The sequence below is a fragment of the Salvelinus namaycush genome, chromosome 25 (assembly GCF_016432855.1).
Source record: "Salvelinus namaycush isolate Seneca chromosome 25, SaNama_1.0, whole genome shotgun sequence".
Lineage (NCBI taxonomy): Eukaryota > Metazoa > Chordata > Actinopteri > Salmoniformes > Salmonidae > Salvelinus > Salvelinus namaycush.
Genome location: NC_052331.1, coordinates 32,416,565 through 32,434,747, shown reverse-complemented (window position 1 = coordinate 32,434,747; position 18,183 = coordinate 32,416,565). Strand labels below are relative to the sequence as shown.

Sequence of the window (18,183 nt, the reverse complement as noted above, 5' to 3'; positions counted from 1 at the left end):
TTTTATCCATGCAAATTCCCCAGTCCTGAAAGATTACAAGCAACGACAACATGAGTCAGCCACCACTATGCTTGAAATATTGGAAGTGGTACTCAGTAATGTGTTGTACTGGATTTGCGCCAACATTAACACTTTGTATTCAGGACATACAGTGAATTGCTGTGCCACATTTTTTACAGTATTACTTTAGTGCCTTGTTGCAAACAGGATGCATGTTTTGGAATATTTATATTTTTTGCAGGCTTCCTTCTTTTAACTCTGTCAATCAGGTTAATATTGTGGAGTAACTACTATGTTTTTGATCCAGCCTCTGTTTTCTCCTGTCACAGCCATTCAACTATGTAACTGTAAAGTTACCATTGGCCTCATGGTGGAATCCCTGAGCAGGTTCCTTCCTCTCCGGCAACTGAGTTAGGAAGGAGGTCGATCTTTGTAGTGACTAGGTGTATTGATAAACCATCCAAAGTGTAATTAATAACTTCACTATGCTCAAAGGGATATTCAATGTCTACATTTGTTTTGCCTCATCTACCAGTAGGTGCCATTATTTGTGAGACATTGGAAAATCTCCCTGGTCTTTGTGGTTGAATCTGTGTTTGAAATTCACTGCTCAACTGAGGGACCTTATAGATATTTGTGTGTGTGGGGTATAGAGATGAGGTAGTTATTCAAAAATCATGTTCAACGCTATTATTGCACACTTATTATGTAACTTGTTAAGCCATAACAAAGGTGTTGAATACTTATTGACTCAAGTCATTTCGGCTTTACATTTTTTATTAATTTGTAAAAAATTCTAAAACCATAATTCCACTTTGACATTATGGGGTGTTGTGTGTGTGTGTGTAGGCCAGTGACAAAATCTAAAAGCAATGTCATTTTAAATTCAGGCTGTAACACAACAAAATGTGTAAAAAGTCCAGGGTTGTGAATCCTTTCTGAAGGTGTTGTAGATACATGGTTTAGTTTAGAGCAGGATACTGCTGTTTTCTAACTCTTTTATTATTTCATCCCTCCTCTCTTGTATTTCTGTTCTGTGTCCCACCTTTATCGTTACCCTCAGGACCAGATGGAGAGGAACCATTTCTCAATCTACTGGAAGCAGGTGGGACCCATTGTCTTCGGCTCCTTCTGCCTGTTTATCTTCGACATGTGTGAGAGGTGAGGCTGAAACACACACACACTTCCTTCGTCACACTGTCAAAATAAAACTTGTTTCGAGGTTACCACCACAATTCTGCAGGGACCATTTCTGAAATATTTCTTTTTCCACCAGGGGAGTCCAATTGAAGAACCCGTTCTACAGTATTTGGGCTTCCGACGTGGGGACTGAGTTGGCTGTATCCTTTAGATTACTATGATTACTCCTTACCTTAGAAAGTTGACGGACCAAGGGAGACTAAACTAGGGATGAAGTCTTGTAAGTCTGAAAGTAAGGTGTCCATGTTATTGTACTGTATATTCCAATTTAAGCTCCCAGTTTATCCTAGTATTTATTTTTTTTAATTTTTTTTTATTTTTTTATTTTTTTTCTTGGGGTGGATCAGCTTAATATTGCGGAAAGAATGTTGCTTCCAATGTAATTGTCTGCATCATTTCCAATCCCCCATATTTTTTTGGGTAAATATATATATCCATACACGCATGCATACATATATACATATATACATACACATACCTATATAAACATACATACTTTTTTAAAGAATATACCTTTATTATTATTCCCCGCAACCCTACCACCGCTCCCCCAATTGGAGTAAACTAATAAACACTTCTGCTTTTACCTTCAATTTATACATCTTATACCTATTTTACAGACACAGACTACTTTATAATAGTTCTCTCGTTTGTTCTTAGTCCTTCCTCTATTTCTGTTGTCCATCCAATTTTATTTCCACTTGTAACTGTGCTATTTCACAAAAGCTCCGCACCTATACACATTTCACAGATCCCGTATGCCCTACATTGTTTATCTTGTTATTAGTCCCACCCTTCAGTTCCACTCAACCCTTCCCATCTATCTTCCAACATCATCCATTTCGGATTTTTATTTGCCATATATTTTTCAACTGTGCTGTGATGCTTCACAAAAGATTTGAACCTTCCTATTCTCATAGCTTCTACAGATTGTAAATTAAAAATAAACATTTTTGCTAAAATAATTATTATATTATTGATTGATTGACTATGGCTTTTCAAATCCCCCAGTATTGCTATCTGTAGCGTTAGTTCTAGGCAAATGTTGCAATTCTTCAGCCATTCCTGGACCTGTGACCAAAAACGAGCTACATATGGACAATACCAAAATAAATGATCTAATGACTCTGCCTCCTCACAACAGAATCTGCAGAGCTGGGAAGATTGTATACCCCATATATATAACATTCTATTAGTTGCAAGAATTTTGTACAGTAATTTAAATTGAAAAATTCGAAGTTTTGAATCCGGCGTTGTTTTGCGTATCAATTCATAAACCATGTGCCATGGAATGGGTACATCGAAAATCTCTTCCCAACTATTTTGCAATTTATATGGCACAGCTGTCAGTTTTTTGGTCCTTAAATGAAATTGGTATATGTTTTTATTTATCACACTTTTCTTTAACCATTTATGTTCTTTAATACAGGGCCGACATACAAGTTCCTTACTTTTTTCCCCTTCTACTTGCCTCTTCCATTTTTGTGGTAATGCTGCAATTAATTGGTTGTAATTTTGGGTAGAGCAGACATTTCCATATGTCTGTGTTAGCTGCATGTGTGACATAACTCCACCAGTCCTATTTATGATATCATTCACAAAAATTATACCTTTTTTAAACATTTCTTCGATAAATACAGTTTTTTTATCAATTACTATATTTGAATTTAACCACAATATTTGTTGTACTATTTGTTCCGTCCTTTCAGGTGGATTAAACTGAAATTGCAACCAACTTTCTAAGGCTTGTTTAAAAAATAAGGATATTTTGGAGATTATTTCCTTTTCAAACAACCGAAAGTGAGCAGGTGTAATCTGAATAAAGGGAAAAAGGCCCTTCTTGAACATAGGATGAGACATTCGTACCAATTTACTAGAGAACCAGTTTGGATTTAAGTATAACTTTTGTATGACTGATGCCTTTAGTGAGAGGTCTAATGCTTTAATATTTAATAATTTCTGCCCTCCGAATTCATATTCGTTATATAAATAGGCCCTTTTAATTTTATCTGGCTTGCCGTTCCAAATAAAATGGAATATTTTTTGTTCATATAATTTAAAAAGCAGGTCACTAGGTGTAGGCAAAACCATAAGCAAATAGGTAAACTGTGATATGACTAGAGTTAATCAGGGTGATTTTTCCACAAATAGACAAGTATTTTCCTTTCCATGGTAGCAAGATCTTATCTATTTTTGCTAACTTTCTATAAAAATTTATTGGAGTGAGATCATTCCTTTCTTTTGGGATTTTTATACCGAGTATGTCCACATCTCCGTCAGACCATTTAATTGGTAAACTACATGGCAATATAAAATGTGTATTTTTTAGTGATCCAATACGTAATATGGTACATTTATCATAATTTGGTTTTAATCCAGAGAGGATAGCAAAGGTATCTAGATCCTCTATGAGGCCGTGGAGAGACTCTAGTTGTGGTTTTAAAAGAAAACATGAATCATCAGCGTACAATGACACCTTAGTTTTTAAGCCACGGATTTCTAATCCATTAATATTAATGTTTGATCTAATTTTAACAGCTAACATTTCGATGGCAATAATAAATAGATATGCCGATAGTGGACAACCTTGTTTTACTCCTCTAGATAGTTTAAAACTTTCTGAGATGTAGCCATTATTTACTATTTTACACCTAGGGTTACTATACATAATTTTAACCCATTTTATAAGAGATTCCCCAAAATTGAAATATTCTAGGCATTTATATATAAACTCCAGTCGTACTTTATCAAAAGCCTTTTCAAAATCAGCTATGAAAACCAGACCTGGTGTCCCCGATATTTCATAGTGTTCTATTGTTTCCAGTACTTGCCTTATATTATCTCCAATGTATCGTCCATGTAAAAAACCTGTCTGATTAGGATGAATAATATCTGACAAAACCTTTTAAATTCTATGCGCCAAGCATTTTGCTAGGATTTTTGCATCACAACACTGAAGTGTAAGAGGTCTCCAATTTTTTAATTGGACTGGATCTTTATATATACCACTTGGGTCCTGTTTCAGTAATAACGATATCAGACCTTCTTGTTGCGTGTCTGATAATCTACCATTTATATAGGAGTGGTTAAAACAAGCTAATAATGGTCCTTTGAGTATATCAAAAAAAGTTTTGTATACTTCCACTGGTATGCCATCCAGCCCTGGAGTTTTCCCATCCTTAAAGGCCCCAATTGCATCAAGCAGTTCCTCCTCTGTAATTTGGCCTTCACATGAGTCTTTCTGTACAGATGTTAATTTTACATTATTAATAGGAAAAAAATCCATACAATTAGTTTCAGTTAGTGGAGATGGAGGAGCCTGAAACGAAAACATATTCTTAAAGTACTTTACTTCCTCTTTCAAAATATCATTTGGTGAATCATGCGTGACTCCATCATTTGTAACAAGTTTTAATACATTTTTTTTGGTAGCATTTCTATATTGAAGATTGAAAAAGAATTTGGTGCATTTTTCCCCATATTCCATCCAGTTCGCTTTATTTTTATAATATATTACACTGGATCTTTCTTGAATAAGTTCCTCCATTTCTTTTTGTTTTTCCTCTAACTTATTCTGTGCCTCTATGGTACTGTTTTTATTGCTATCTAACTGTACTGTTAGTCCTTCAATTTCCTTTGTTAATATGGACTCTTTTGATCTAAATTCCCTTTGTTTTATAGATGAGTACTGAATTGCATGGCCTCTAAAGGCACACTTAAAAGTGTCCCATACAATAAGGGGATCTGCTGTACCTATGTTATGTCTGAAAAAGTCAGTTATAAAATCTTCTGTCCTAGTTCTAAACAATTTATCATCTAGTAGACTTTGATTAAATTTCCAATATCCTCGCCCACGTGGAAATTCTGTAAGAGAAATATATATGCCAATTATGTGATGATCCGACCGCATTCTGTCCCCTATCAACACTTTTTTAACTTTTGGTGCCAGAGAGAATGGTATAAGAAAGTAGTCAAGACGACTAGCTTGATTCAGCCTCCGCCATGTATATCTCACTAAATCAGGGTATTTAAGTCTCCATATATCCACTAATTCCAATATATCCATGACATTCATGATTTCCTTAAGTGCCTGAGGGTGATAGTTTGTAGTGTGATTTCCTTTCCGGTCTATAGAGGTATTTAAGACCGTATTAAAATCTCCCACTATAATAATAGAGTCTAGTGTTGCTTGTAGAGTTGATAAATTCTTATATATATTTTCAAAGAAGCTTGGATCATCATTATTCGGACCGTATAGGTTAACAAGCCATATTTGTTTATTGTCCAATAACATATTTAAAATAATCCATCTACCTTGAGGATCTGTTTGGACAATTTGCACATTTGGATCAAAATTATTGTTAATTAAAACCATCACCCCTTTTGAATTTCTTTGCCCATGGGAGAAATATATTTTGCCCCCCCAGTTCTTTTTCCACAAAACTTCATCTAAAACTGTTGAATGGGTTTCCTGTAAACAATAGATATTATAATCCTTCTCTTTTAGCCAGGTAAATACTGATCGTCTTTTCTTATTATCTGCTAAGCCATTACAATTGTAACTAGTTTATCCTAGTATTAGTATTTCTCTGATCTCTCTCTCTCTCATTTCATTGCAACATAGGGCCAGATTGTATATCAATATTTGACAGAGACATGCTAACATTAATCAGAGCACTTCTCCTCCATCAGTCACAGGCTGTCCCTGAGGTCCTCTCCACTGTTCTGTGCTGCAGTGAGTAATAATTCAGTGTTGCTGGCAGTGCCTACTCCTGCCTTGGGCCATCTCTCTTCTGGGTCTCCCCTCTGCCTGCTCTCTCTCTCTGTGTGGGTGTCGAGGAGAGCTGCAGTGGGGATCCCACAGGCCTAGGTGATGCACGATTCATCAGTATAACCCCCCCCCCCCTCCCCTATCAAAAACTAGTGGCAGCAAGAGTCTCTTGGTTCGTCTCTCGCTCTCCTTCACTCTTGCTTTCTCCCTCTAGCATTCCCTCTTTCTCTCTCTCTCCAGTCTAGTGGGAGAAAAAAGGCCTGTGAAAAGACAGCAATCTCTATCAAGCCTAGAAGTAGACCATGGCATATTTGCCAGCTTTTAGAACCTTTCAGCCGAAGAGGTTTCCATTTTTTATATTTAGTGTTCCTAGAAGTAAGCGTGCCATGGGTTTCTATCAGTCTGTTGGAAAATGTACATTGAGCTAAGACTGGTGGTTCATATGTAAAGTAAGGGCAGCGATTCCTAAATGGTGCTTCAGTTACGGTCGGTCCTATTTCTCTGGTACAGTTGGAGTCTAGCCTTTTCAGTTTATTGAGTAATATTGTAACTATTTATTAAGCTATGCTTTTTTAGCATCACCATGCTAGTTCCCTCCTTGACTGAGGTTGATAACAGATGGCGTTCATCATCGTAGCGGGGATCTGTGCCTGTCTCTACTTCCTCTTCCTGTGCTTCATGGTGTTCCAAGTGTTCCGCAACATCAGTGGGAAGAGGTCCTCCCTGCCCGCCATGTCCAAGGCCAGACGCCTGCACTATGAGGTCTGTGTGTGTGTGTGTTTGAGTATACATTTGTGCACCTAAAATTGTGTTTTCATACAGTACCAGTCAAAAGTTTGGACACATCTACTAATTCAATTGTTTTTCTTTATTTTTACTATTTTCTACATTATAGAATAATAGTGAAGACATCAAAACTATGAAGTAACACATGGAATCATGTAGTATGCTTGTTCAACAGTCTTGAAGGAGTTCCCACATGCAGAGTAGTTGTTGGCTGCTTTTCCTTCACTCTGCGGTCCAACACATCCCAAACCATCTCAACTGGGTTGAGGTCGGGTGATTGAGGAGACCTGGTCATCTGATGCAGCACTCCATCACTCTCCTTCTTGGTCAAATAGCCCTTACACAGCCTGGCGGTGTGTTGGGTCATTGTCCTGTTGAAAAACAAATGATAGTCCCACTAAGCGCAAAGCTGATGGGATGGCGTATCGCTGCAGAATGTGGTAGCCATGCTGGTTAAGTGTGCCTTGAATTCAAAATAAATCACTGATAGTGTCACCAGCAAAACACCATCTCCTCCATGCTTCACGGTGGGAACCATACATGCAGAGATCATCTGTTCACCTACTCTGTGTCTCACAAAGACACCGTGGGTTGGAACCAAAAATCTAAAATTTGGACTCCTCAGACCAAAGGACAGATTTCCACCGGTCTAATGTCCATTGCTCGTGTTTCTTGGCCCAAGAAAGTCTCTTCTTCTTATTGGTGTCCTTTTGTTGTGGTTTCTTTGCAATTTGACTATGAAGGCCTGATTCATGCAGTCTCCTGAGGAAACAGTTGATGTTGAAAAGTGTCTGTTACTTGAACCTGAAGCATTTTTTTGGGCTGCAATTTCTGAGGCAGGTAACTAATGAACTTATCCTCTGCAGCAGAGGTAACTGTGTCTTCCTTTTCTGTGGCGGTCCTCATGAGAGCCAGTTTCTTCCTCTCTCAGGGGATCATCTTCATGGATAGTAACTGTAATCTTCCTCTCAGGGGATCATCTTCATGGATAGTAATAGTAACTGTAATCTTCCTCTCAGGGGATCATCTTCATGGATAGTAATAGTAACTGTAATCTTCCTCTCAGGGGATCATCTTCATGGATAGTAATAGTAACTGTAATCTTCCTCTCTCAGGGGATCATCTTCATGGATAGTAATAGTAACTGCAATCTTCCTCTCTCAGGGGATCATCTTCATGGATAGTAATAGTAACTGTAATCTTCCTCTCTCAGGGGATCATCTTCATGGATAGTAATAGTAACTGTAATCTTCTTCTCTCAGGGGATCATCTTCATGGATAGTAATAGTAACTGTAATCTTCCTCTCTCAGGGGATCATCTTCATGGATAGTAATAGTAACTGTAATCTTCCTCTCTCAGGGGATCATCTTCATGGATAGTAATAGTAACTGTAATCTTCCTCTCTCAGGGGATCATCTTCATGGATAGTAATAGTAACTGTAATCTTCCTCTCTCAGGGCCTTATCTTCCGGTTCAAGTTCCTCATGTTGGTCACTCTGACCTGTGCTGCAATGACTGTCATCTTCTTCATCATCAGTCAGGTGAGTTATGTCTGTGCGTTTGACTGCAGGGGTATCCCAGAATCCTCTGGAGAGGATTAGGTATTTAAGCATGTTCATTAGGGCACTCTGTAGCTAAATGTTTTGCACTGGAAAAATGAAGTGTTTCTTATTGGACAGGGTTTTGTAGTGTTTTTGCTTACATTTCGTACCTATTGAACACAACCCATATTGTCTAGGTGAACGAGGGCCACTGGCACTGGGGAGACTACACGGTGCAGGTGAACAGTGCCTTCTTCACGGGAATCTACGGCATGTGGAACCTCTACGTGTTCGCCATCATGTTCCTGTATGCTCCCTCACACAAACGCTACGGAGACGAGCAGTCCAGCGGTGAGTCCAACTAACAGCTGCCTCTAATGGTCAACTGTGTCAGTAGGTCAAAAAGGAAGTCAAATTTTATTTAAGTGTATCATAATATTCTTGATATACTTTACTGTACAGAAAAAAATAATAACACGCAAGAGTGTCTCCTTTTGTGACGGTTAAGGTCAAATATCTTGAAAAATATCTTACATTTTTATCTTGAAATGTTATCTTACATTTCAAAGTTCTATTTAATTTGGTCTTGAAATAAGTTGACCGATGACTTTAGATAATTTAGCTTGGTAAGCAAAACATATTTAAAAAAAACACTTATCACTCAATGTAAGATATTTAGGCTTGTTTAGATTTCCCTTTTTGCATTGCAGTTTCAGCAGATAAAGTATACTGTCTGGAATCAGAAGGCATGAAATGAAAGGAAAATTGGATCTACAAAAGATGTTCAGGAGAAAAAAGTTAAATGACTGCTGTCTTAAAAAGATAACACACATCGGCGGATTCAGACAAAAAATGTCAAAGTTTTGGACTATTTAAAATGCTTTTACATTTACATTTACATTTAAGTCATTTAGCAGACGCTCTTATCCAGAGCGACTTACAAATTGGTGCATTCACCTTATGATATCCAGTGGAACAGCCACTTTACAATAGTGCATCTAAATCTTTTAAGGGGGGGGGGGGGGGGGGGGGGGTTAGAAGGATTACTTTATCCTATCCTAGGTATTCCTTAAAGAGGTGGGGTTTCAGGTGTCTCCGGAAGGTGGTGATTGACTCCGCTGACCTGGCGTCGTGAGGGAGTTTGTTCCACCATTGGGGTGCCAGAGCAGCGAACAGTTTTGACTGGGCTGAGCGGGAACTGTACTTCCTCAGAGGTAGGGAGGCGAGCAGGCCAGAGGTGGATGAACGCAGTGCCCTTGTTTGGGTGTAGGGCCTGATCAGAGCCTGAAGGTACGGAGGTGCCGTTCCCCTCACAGCTCCATAGGCAAGCACCATGGTCTTGTAGCGGATGCGAGCTTCAACTGGAAGCCAGTGGAGAGAGCGGAGGAGCGGGGTGACGTGAGAGAACTTGGGAAGGTAGGGAAGGTTTCAACATAAATAGTTTTCTTATTGACTTCAGGTTCAGGTAGCCTCTCCCCAAGGCTGGCTCCAGACATAAGCGACATAAATGTTCACTTAGGAGCCCCTGACCCAAAAAAATATGATACAGTGCCTTCAGAAAGTATTCATACCCCTTGACTTATTCCACATTTTGTTGTTAGTCTGATTTCAAAATGGACTAAATAGATTTTTTTTTCTCTCACCCGTCTACACCCAATACCCCATAATGACAGTGAAAACAACATGTTAGAAATTTGTGAAAATTTATAAAAAATTAAATACAGGAAGATCTAATTTACATACATATTCACACCCTTTGAGCCAATATATGTTAGAATCACATTTAGCAGCAGTTACACCTGTGAGTCTTTCTGGGTAAGTCTAAGAGCTTTGCACACCAGGATTGTATAATATTTGCCCATTTATTATTTTCAAAATTCTTCAAGCTCTGTCAAGTTGATTATTGATCATTGCTAGACAACCATGTTCAAGTCTTGCCATAGATTTTCAAGGAGATTAAAGTCAACTGTAACTAGGCCACTCAGGAACATTCACTGTCGTCTTGGTAAGCAACTCCAGTGTAGATTTGGCCTTGTGTTTTAGGTTATTATCCTGCTGAAAGGTGAATTCATCTCCCAATGTCTGGTGGAAAGCAGGAAACCATGTTTTCCTCTAGAATTTTGCCTGAGCTTATTTAAAAAAAAATATTTCACCTTTTTATTTAACCAGGTAAGCCAGTTGAGAACAAGTTCTCATTTACAACTGCGACCTGGCCAAGATATAGCAAAGCAGTGCGACCAAAAACAACAACACAGAGTTACACATAAATAAACATACAGTCAATAACACAATCAAAAAATCTATGTAAAGTGTGTGCAAATGTAGAAGATTAGGGAGGTAAGGCAATAAATAGGCAGTTATAGGGTTTAGCTCTATTCCATTAATTTTTTTATACTGAATAACTCCCCAGTCGTTAACGATTAGAAGTATACCCATAACATGATGCAGCTACCACTGTGCTTGAAAATGTGGAGTGTGGTTCTCCATATTGTGGTGTATTGGATTTTCCCCAAACATAACACTTTGTATTCAGGACAAAAAGTTATTTGCTTTGCCACATTTTTTGCAGTATTACTTTAGTTCCTTTTTGCAAACAGGATGCATGTTTTGGAAAAAGTATTATTCTGTACAGGCTTCCTTATTTTCACTCTTGTCAATTAGGTTAGTATTGTGGAGTAACTACAATGTTGTTGACCCATCCTCAGTTTTCTCCTATCACAGCCATTAAACTCTAACTGTTTTAAAGTCACTATTGGCCTCATGGTGAAATCCCTGAGCGGTTTCCTTCCTCTCCGGCAACTGAGTTAGGAAGGACGACTATATTTGTTGTGAATGGGTGTATTGACACACCATCTAAAGTGTAATTAATAACGTCACCATGCTCAAAGGGATATTAAATGTCTGCTTTTTAAAATTTATACCCATCTACCAATAGGTGCCATTCTTTGCGAGGCATCGGAAAACCTCCCTGGTCTTTGTGGTTGAATCTGTGTTTGAAATTCACTACTCAACTGAGGAACCTTACAATTATCTGTAAGTGTGGGTACCGAGATGAGGTAGTCATTCAAAGATAATGTTAAACACTATTATTGTACACAGAGTGAGTCAATGCAACTTATTATGTGACTTGTTAAGCACATTTTTACTCCTGAACTTATTTAGACTTGCCATAACAAAGGGATTAAAAACTTACTGACTCAAGACATTTCAGCTATTGATTTTTAATGTATTTTTTTACATTTCAAATACATAATTCCACTTTGACATTATGGGGTATTGTGTGTACACCAGTGACAAAAGATCTCAATTTAATAAATTTTAAATTCCGGCTGTTATAACAAAATGTGGAAAAAGTCAAGGGGTGTGAATACTTTCTGAAGGCAAGGCACTGTTTATATTTTTTGGGGGGGAACTCAGTCGTGTTCTCAACCTAGTATTGAGAGTAAGAATAGTAGAGTACATCAGGTGCAATTTCGAAATTTGGTTGTGCCTCAGCAGTTTTTCTCTGTCAGACACTACATTAGCTATGTCAACTAACAATTTTTAGATTGCCAGCTATCTAAACTTCTAGTATTCATGGACAAATACCGACCGGGGACGATACACAGGGCACGTTCCCAGAGACCCTGACCTCCAGGGGCCCCAGTGAATTTGTTAGTAATTCTCACTCAGATATCTTATTAAGATTGCATAAGTCATGACAAAATATGTAGAATTGCAGGGAATTTGTTTTAAAACCGCAAAAATGTATCTCCACCCCATGGCAAAATGTGTAAAATAGCAGGGAATTCACTTTAAAACTACCAATTTTTCACCACTATCAAGATGGGGGACACTAAAATGTTGTGAGGTGAGGGACCCCCCCAACCAAATTTCGCTTAGGGCCCCCAAAAGGCTGCAGTCGGCCCTGCTCCTCCCTGTTTCAGTTTTGTTTTCTTCCATTTGGTGCCTAATGAGCACAAAGCAGATGACCCAGATGTACTGCTGTCTGTGTTTACTATACTGACTTGTGTGTTGGTCTCTGTGCAGGAGACGCAGGAGCCAGTGGCGAGGACATCCAGCTGACCACCACCATCACCCACGTGGACGGACCCACCGAGATCTACAAGATGATGGGCAAGGAGGCCCAAGAGTAGACCACCCTCCCCTGGACATCAAACCACCTCCAAACACCCCTCCCTCAAACCGTGACTGTGCTTCCTTTAACCCTATTACCCATGTGCCCCACATTGTCCCAAAAGTTCAAAAGCAACTTTATCTGTAGCCCTTTAGTCCTTTCATTTCATTGCAAACATGGGGCCAGATTGTATATTCATTTTTGACATTTGACATAGTTTGTTAACTATCAGTGTTTGTAATGTTGTTGTTGAACAACTGTACTCTTATGTCCAGGTTGTGAAAATCTGCTTTGCGATGGAGTGGAAGGATGTAGAACACATCTGCTGGTCATGAGGTAGTTGGGGAGGGAACAAAACACTCCAGGTAGATGTTGTCTTCACAAATCTAGGATCAGCATACCATCCCTCAAATCCTAAACAAACCCATTAGGGGTAAAGTGCAAATCTGAAATTGGATCAGTGTCCAGTGGCAACGGCATCCAACTACAGGAAAAACATTGTGGGCTTTCAAGGCACTATATTGTGGCGTAACTGGTTGCCTCACTGAAGACAACATTACTTGGGTTTTTAGAGAGAACTACATTTGGATGACTGCTGTTTTTGGCACTCCGCCTCTGCAGTTTTAGATTGAAACAACCAGTAGGACATATAAGTGTATGTCAATGCCTCATGGTACAAGGTCCAAGATGACCACTTTCTGAAGATCTGTCAAAAGAAAGCATATCTCTGCAAGTTGTCAGTAATATCTTTGTCTTTTTTTGTCACTTCTGTCCGCACTCACGTTCAGCTGTACACATCCATGGAACTTTCTAGACTACTGTGTTCTCTTGTCTATCACTCTCCCAAGTGGGGGGGATAATACCTTTTTGTATTGTGGGGGAAAAAAATTACAAACCACAGGGCCTTTTTTGGGAAACACCAAGTTCATTATGTTACGATGTAGATATATATATTTTATAAAGTGCTTATTTTCAACTGTATGAAATATTTGCATATGCTGTATCACTTACTGTCTGTTGGCAACAAAAGATAATAATTGAGCTTCGAAGATGACTATGACGTGGTAGTTTTGTGCTTTTTATGCTAAATTAAATAAAACGTTTACTTTATGCCTAGTTTTGGAATATTTTCAAAGGAAATTCACAAGTTGTTGTTGTAGGGAATTTCCTTGAGGTCTAAGAAAAATGCAACTTAACCAGCATTTCTATTGTAGGCTAATTGTTTATGTGCTTACTGTTATCCAGGATGCACCACATCTGGCTGTGATTGGGAGTCCCATTGGGCGGCGCACAATTGGCCAGGCGTCGTCTGGGTTTGGCCGGGGTAGGCCATCGTTGTAAATAAGTATTTGTTCTTAACTGACTTGCCTAGTTAAATATATATAAAAAAACAAATTAGACAGTATTGAACTCATTTGCAAAGAAATGGAAAGTTTACTGAACATTTTCTGTTCCAAAATAAATGGAAATCATTCCTCTTTTGCTTGCAGGAGTTCATCTTCTCCCGTAGCAGCTCTGTGAGCCTGAAGAAGGGGAAAAAGACATCTTCAACTTCTGTGTTGACAATGTGTTGATACAATATTAGAGAACTGAAATTCACGTAGAACGGAGTGACTAGTAGTGCTACAGGCTTCTTGTCCTTTCCTCAGTCCCCTCAGTGCTCCATCGAAGCAGCTAGTTCCTCCAGCCTTCTTCCCGCCTGTAGCAGTGGACAGGCTGGTAGAGGACAGTTCTTTTTCTGATTCCTTGGTCTCCCGTTCAAGGAGCATAGTGTTTCCACCGGTGGTCAGCACCTCATAACTGATGGGCTGCTGCTGTGGAGCCTCAGCTAGTACCATGCCCTTCTCAGGGTCCACAGAGCTCACTGACTGCTGTCTGTGGGAGATGGAGGTGTTTTCTGTGTTGGAAAGGTTTAGAAAATATCAGTCGACTGCAGTTACAGCACTTACTGCAGTTTCAAAACTGCAATCTTTTTTTTTGTAAGGGTGTGACTGAAACAGGAACCAAATTCGCCATTCATGTATACAGTGGGTATGTACAAATTAATGTGATATTTGAGTCTCTCTCGCACTAACTGCAGTTAATACTGCACTCTGACTTCAATCTTTTTTCGTAAGGGCATCTTTGGTCACGTTTTGCATGGGTCAAACAAAAGCACCCTAATGATTGGTTGACAATCGAGCCTCCCACAATTGTATTTTTTTTAAATTTAACCTTTATGTAACTAGGCAAGTCGGTTAATAACATTCTTATTTACAATGATGGCCTGCCCCGGCCAAACCCTAACCCCGGACATCACTAAGGCCAATTGTGCGCCGCCCTATGGGACTTCCAATTACGGTCAGTTGTGATACAGCCTGGAATGCAGGCGGCTGCAAGTTGTAGCTGGTAAGGAGCAAGTGCAGAAAATTGCAGCCGATACTTCATGACCTTTGATCACATGGTTGTTGCAAAGTTCATGCAGCCGACATGTAGGTGCAAATCGGACAGTTTTTATGCTCATAATGGCTGACTTTGAAAGGCAGTGACCATCTTGACAAAAGTGATATGCTCGAACGAGCCCATTGCCTTTGGATGGTAAGTTGAAACCACTCAATATTGCCATCTGCCGGCCTTTGGGCTATACTTCATATTAGCCCAGTACAGGGGCCCCCACGCGAATGGGTGTCCCATTATTTGGCCCCCCAAGTGTTTTTATTGTTTGACATAATAGTCTAAAAAACATAAGGAAAGCAGCTCCAAGAGATTTTAATTTAAGAAATCTGTTTGCAAGTATTCCCACTCATAATGGAGATAAACGTTGTCGTATCATGATGTAATCAAGGTTTGAAATGATTGTTTTAGTCAAACATATCTGTTTGGGCTTCTTGCGGTCAATTTGCCGTCTACAAATGTTCTTGTAATTATGTTCCGGCGCCCCGCCAAATCCGCTCAAAGAATCGGCCCTCGGATGCCTAGTACATATTGTATTGAAACGCTTTGCACAGAAAGAGGGCGCCTGGGAGGCACCAATAAATACAGGAGCAGACTACAAAACAACAAATTCTCAAAACACCCGCTAGTGTTCCCACTGTTCTGTGACTCCACTTCTCTATCCGGCTGCGATCGTTAGTTTTCGTCACGAAGCGGAGGAGGGAGTGTAGCCTAGTCATACGGGCAAGTAGGTGGAGAAAATATAATAATCAACGATATTTACAATAAGCGACAGCCAACACCGTGAGAAAGTGAAAGTGGCACCAGTTGGCAGTCCCAAAGACCGTCGTTTGATCCGCTTTTCATAGCTGTCAACTGTTATTGAGTGAGGTCTCCTCCTAGTTGGTGACGGATACAGTAGGCGACACGGGGAGACCAGTCTGTATTGCCCGCGCCAGGTAAGTGTGTCGTGTCAGTGTACCTAGGAAGTCATAAGGTTAATCAATATAAAACACATTCTGTTTTAGCGCTTAAAAAAACGTTTCGAAAGATAACTTACTATAACAATGTATTTATTTTGTGGGATACTCCAGTGGCACCCAGATAACATAAAATATTGACATTGTTATCAATTTTACTTACATTGGGACAGAACGTGTCACATTAGTAGAGTGCGTAATAGGTCATGCGCGTAACATAAGTGCATTATGTAGTTATTACCGTGATAATTGCATGCTATGCCTTTGGGTGTCGACGGTAATCGCCCTTCTGACCAAGAATGAATTGTAATACGCCTATTGTGAAACAGCTGAAGCACAACGTACAGTGGCAGTCTTTCTATTCGTGTAGGCTACTTATCGTCAGGCCTTCCAGAGACTGGTCGACTTGTTCGTGCAACAAGTCATAGGCTACCTGTTCATAGCAATCCTTCTCCATACATCTAGATGTGACAGGCCAGGCACACACATTGGGCTCGAGGAGTGTGAATATTTTTTTAATACCACCTTTAATGGAAACCTATCTGAATAGGATATTGTTATCCACATGCATGCAGTAGATAATCAAATATGGCAATACTGTAGTAAACCAGTTAAAGTGAGGATGTTCTATTGCAACTATTTCAATGACAAGTCTAGCAACCATTAGGCTACATGGCATATGAGAGCACTATGGCCGGATTCCACATTTTTATCCCGATAGAAGAAATAGCATGTTCTTGGCTCCTGAAGGTCAGCTTGACCCACCTGTGTCTTCAGCTATGTCCAATGTGTTACTTATTGTAGCCAGTGGCACCTACTGGCCGCTATGAGATGAGGTGTACGATTTGCATAAATACCTGAAGCGAAACGTTCAGGGAAAGAGTGTTGGTTCCACCCCGGAGCGCAAGGAACAGTGCACATTCCCTGTTCACTCCATGGGAGTATCTCAAATGGTTTTGCTCACCTCCTCTCCTCCATCCTCGCCTCCTTTTGAAAAATGTCAAAGGTAATCAAGGACATGAGGCGAGGAAAGGAAACGTGGAAACAACCCACTGGTTGAATCAACGTTGTTTCCACATAATTGCAATAACAGTACGTTGAACCAGCATTGAATAGATGTTGAATTGACGTCTGGCCCAGTGGGAAATGACTTATATGAAATGAGAACCACCTCCACTTGCGTGTCATCAGGCAAATGGAGTTTACAGGTGTGGAATCCCAAAGTATATGTGTAAAGTGGTAAAACGAATGTAGCTAGTTGTGCAATACATTTTATAGATAAAAGGATAAGTAGCGTATCATTTTAAAATGTTTGCATTCTTTTCTCCTTTGAAAAAACAACAGCTCAACAGCTGATTCAAAGTGGGTGTTGCGGATTGTTAAACCCTTCTGCCTAGACGCTGCGAGGATACTCTTGCGCATCCTCTGCCGAAGTAGGTTTTCGAGGTGGGGAGCAGACTCCTTCGTTCGCATACAAACATATTTACTCTTCTCGACCACTTATTGGTTTCCGGGTCACGGAGGAGAGGAGGACGGAGAAGTCGAAGTCTAATGTTTGTTGAACTTTTGTGACGTGTTCGACGCAGTTGGAGGGAAGTGTTCAGTGCTGTTGGGAGAAGCGGCTTTGACAGATTTTGTTTAGTCCGCCCTAGCAAATGAGCTGGTATTTCAGGCAAAATATTTGGGAATGCCTTGGCGGGCTGACTTAAAAAAAATAAATGTTTGTCTACAGTACCTGTTTATTTGGTCACCACTTTCCTAGATACCGCCACAGCTGGCTTTACTTAGGAGGGAACTATTTAGTTAGAGAGCAGAAGCAAGTCTTATTCATCCACGTGTGTGTTTTGTATGCTAATTATTAAGTGTTTTATCATCTAAATAAGAGTGTTTCATCATGAGTGTGCTGTCTTACAAAGAGTGTGAATACTTGTGATTATTTCTTGCCCTGCTGTGAACTCATTGTGTGTCTTCTAAGAAATAGCCCCAGCCAGTGTGTGTCCTTCTGTGGAATACTGTGACTCACAATTTTATGAACTTTTGTATTGCCCTGCGATTGTTAATAAACCTTGGCACTTCGGAACTCTGTTTATGTCATTTATTTAGCAGACCTGTGCTTAACATGTCGCGAGGACCTCCTCTCGTGTGGCGTAGTACAGTTTACATTGTGATCATCAACAAGAGCGCTGACAGAGAGTGATGATGCAGCAGAATTACGACCAGCTTTGGAGGCCCAGCCAGGGAGGCTCTAGGCCAAGGCGTTTATACACAGACAATAAGCCGCCCTGTGTTCTGTCGCCCCATCACAGAGTGAACACAGGCAAGGCATTGATTAGACCAACTCATTAGTACCCTTATTTACTCTCATCAAAGCCTCA

At 39.8% G+C, this 18,183-nt stretch overlaps 2 protein-coding genes across 2 annotated transcripts in view; both read left to right on the top strand.

Moving 5' to 3' along the window:
- Positions 1–13,526, top strand: part of LOC120020513 (protein wntless homolog) — a 30,851-nt gene extending 17,325 nt beyond the window's left edge. Inside the window, exons 7-12 of the mRNA XM_038964215.1 lie at positions 1,064–1,161; positions 1,277–1,340; positions 6,590–6,733; positions 8,216–8,299; positions 8,497–8,650; positions 12,329–13,526. Of these exons, the coding sequence (XP_038820143.1) occupies positions 1,064–1,161; positions 1,277–1,340; positions 6,590–6,733; positions 8,216–8,299; positions 8,497–8,650; positions 12,329–12,435 (651 nt within the window). The 3' untranslated portion in view covers positions 12,436–13,526. The remainder of the gene's footprint in view (positions 1–1,063; positions 1,162–1,276; positions 1,341–6,589; positions 6,734–8,215; positions 8,300–8,496; positions 8,651–12,328) is intronic.
- A 1,949-nt stretch (positions 13,527–15,475) lies between these two features.
- Positions 15,476–18,183, top strand: part of LOC120020511 (guanine nucleotide-binding protein G(I)/G(S)/G(O) subunit gamma-12-like) — a 48,091-nt gene continuing 45,383 nt past the window's right edge. The window contains exon 1 of the mRNA XM_038964213.1: positions 15,476–15,787. The gene's annotated coding sequence lies outside the window, so the exon portion shown is untranslated. The remainder of the gene's footprint in view (positions 15,788–18,183) is intronic.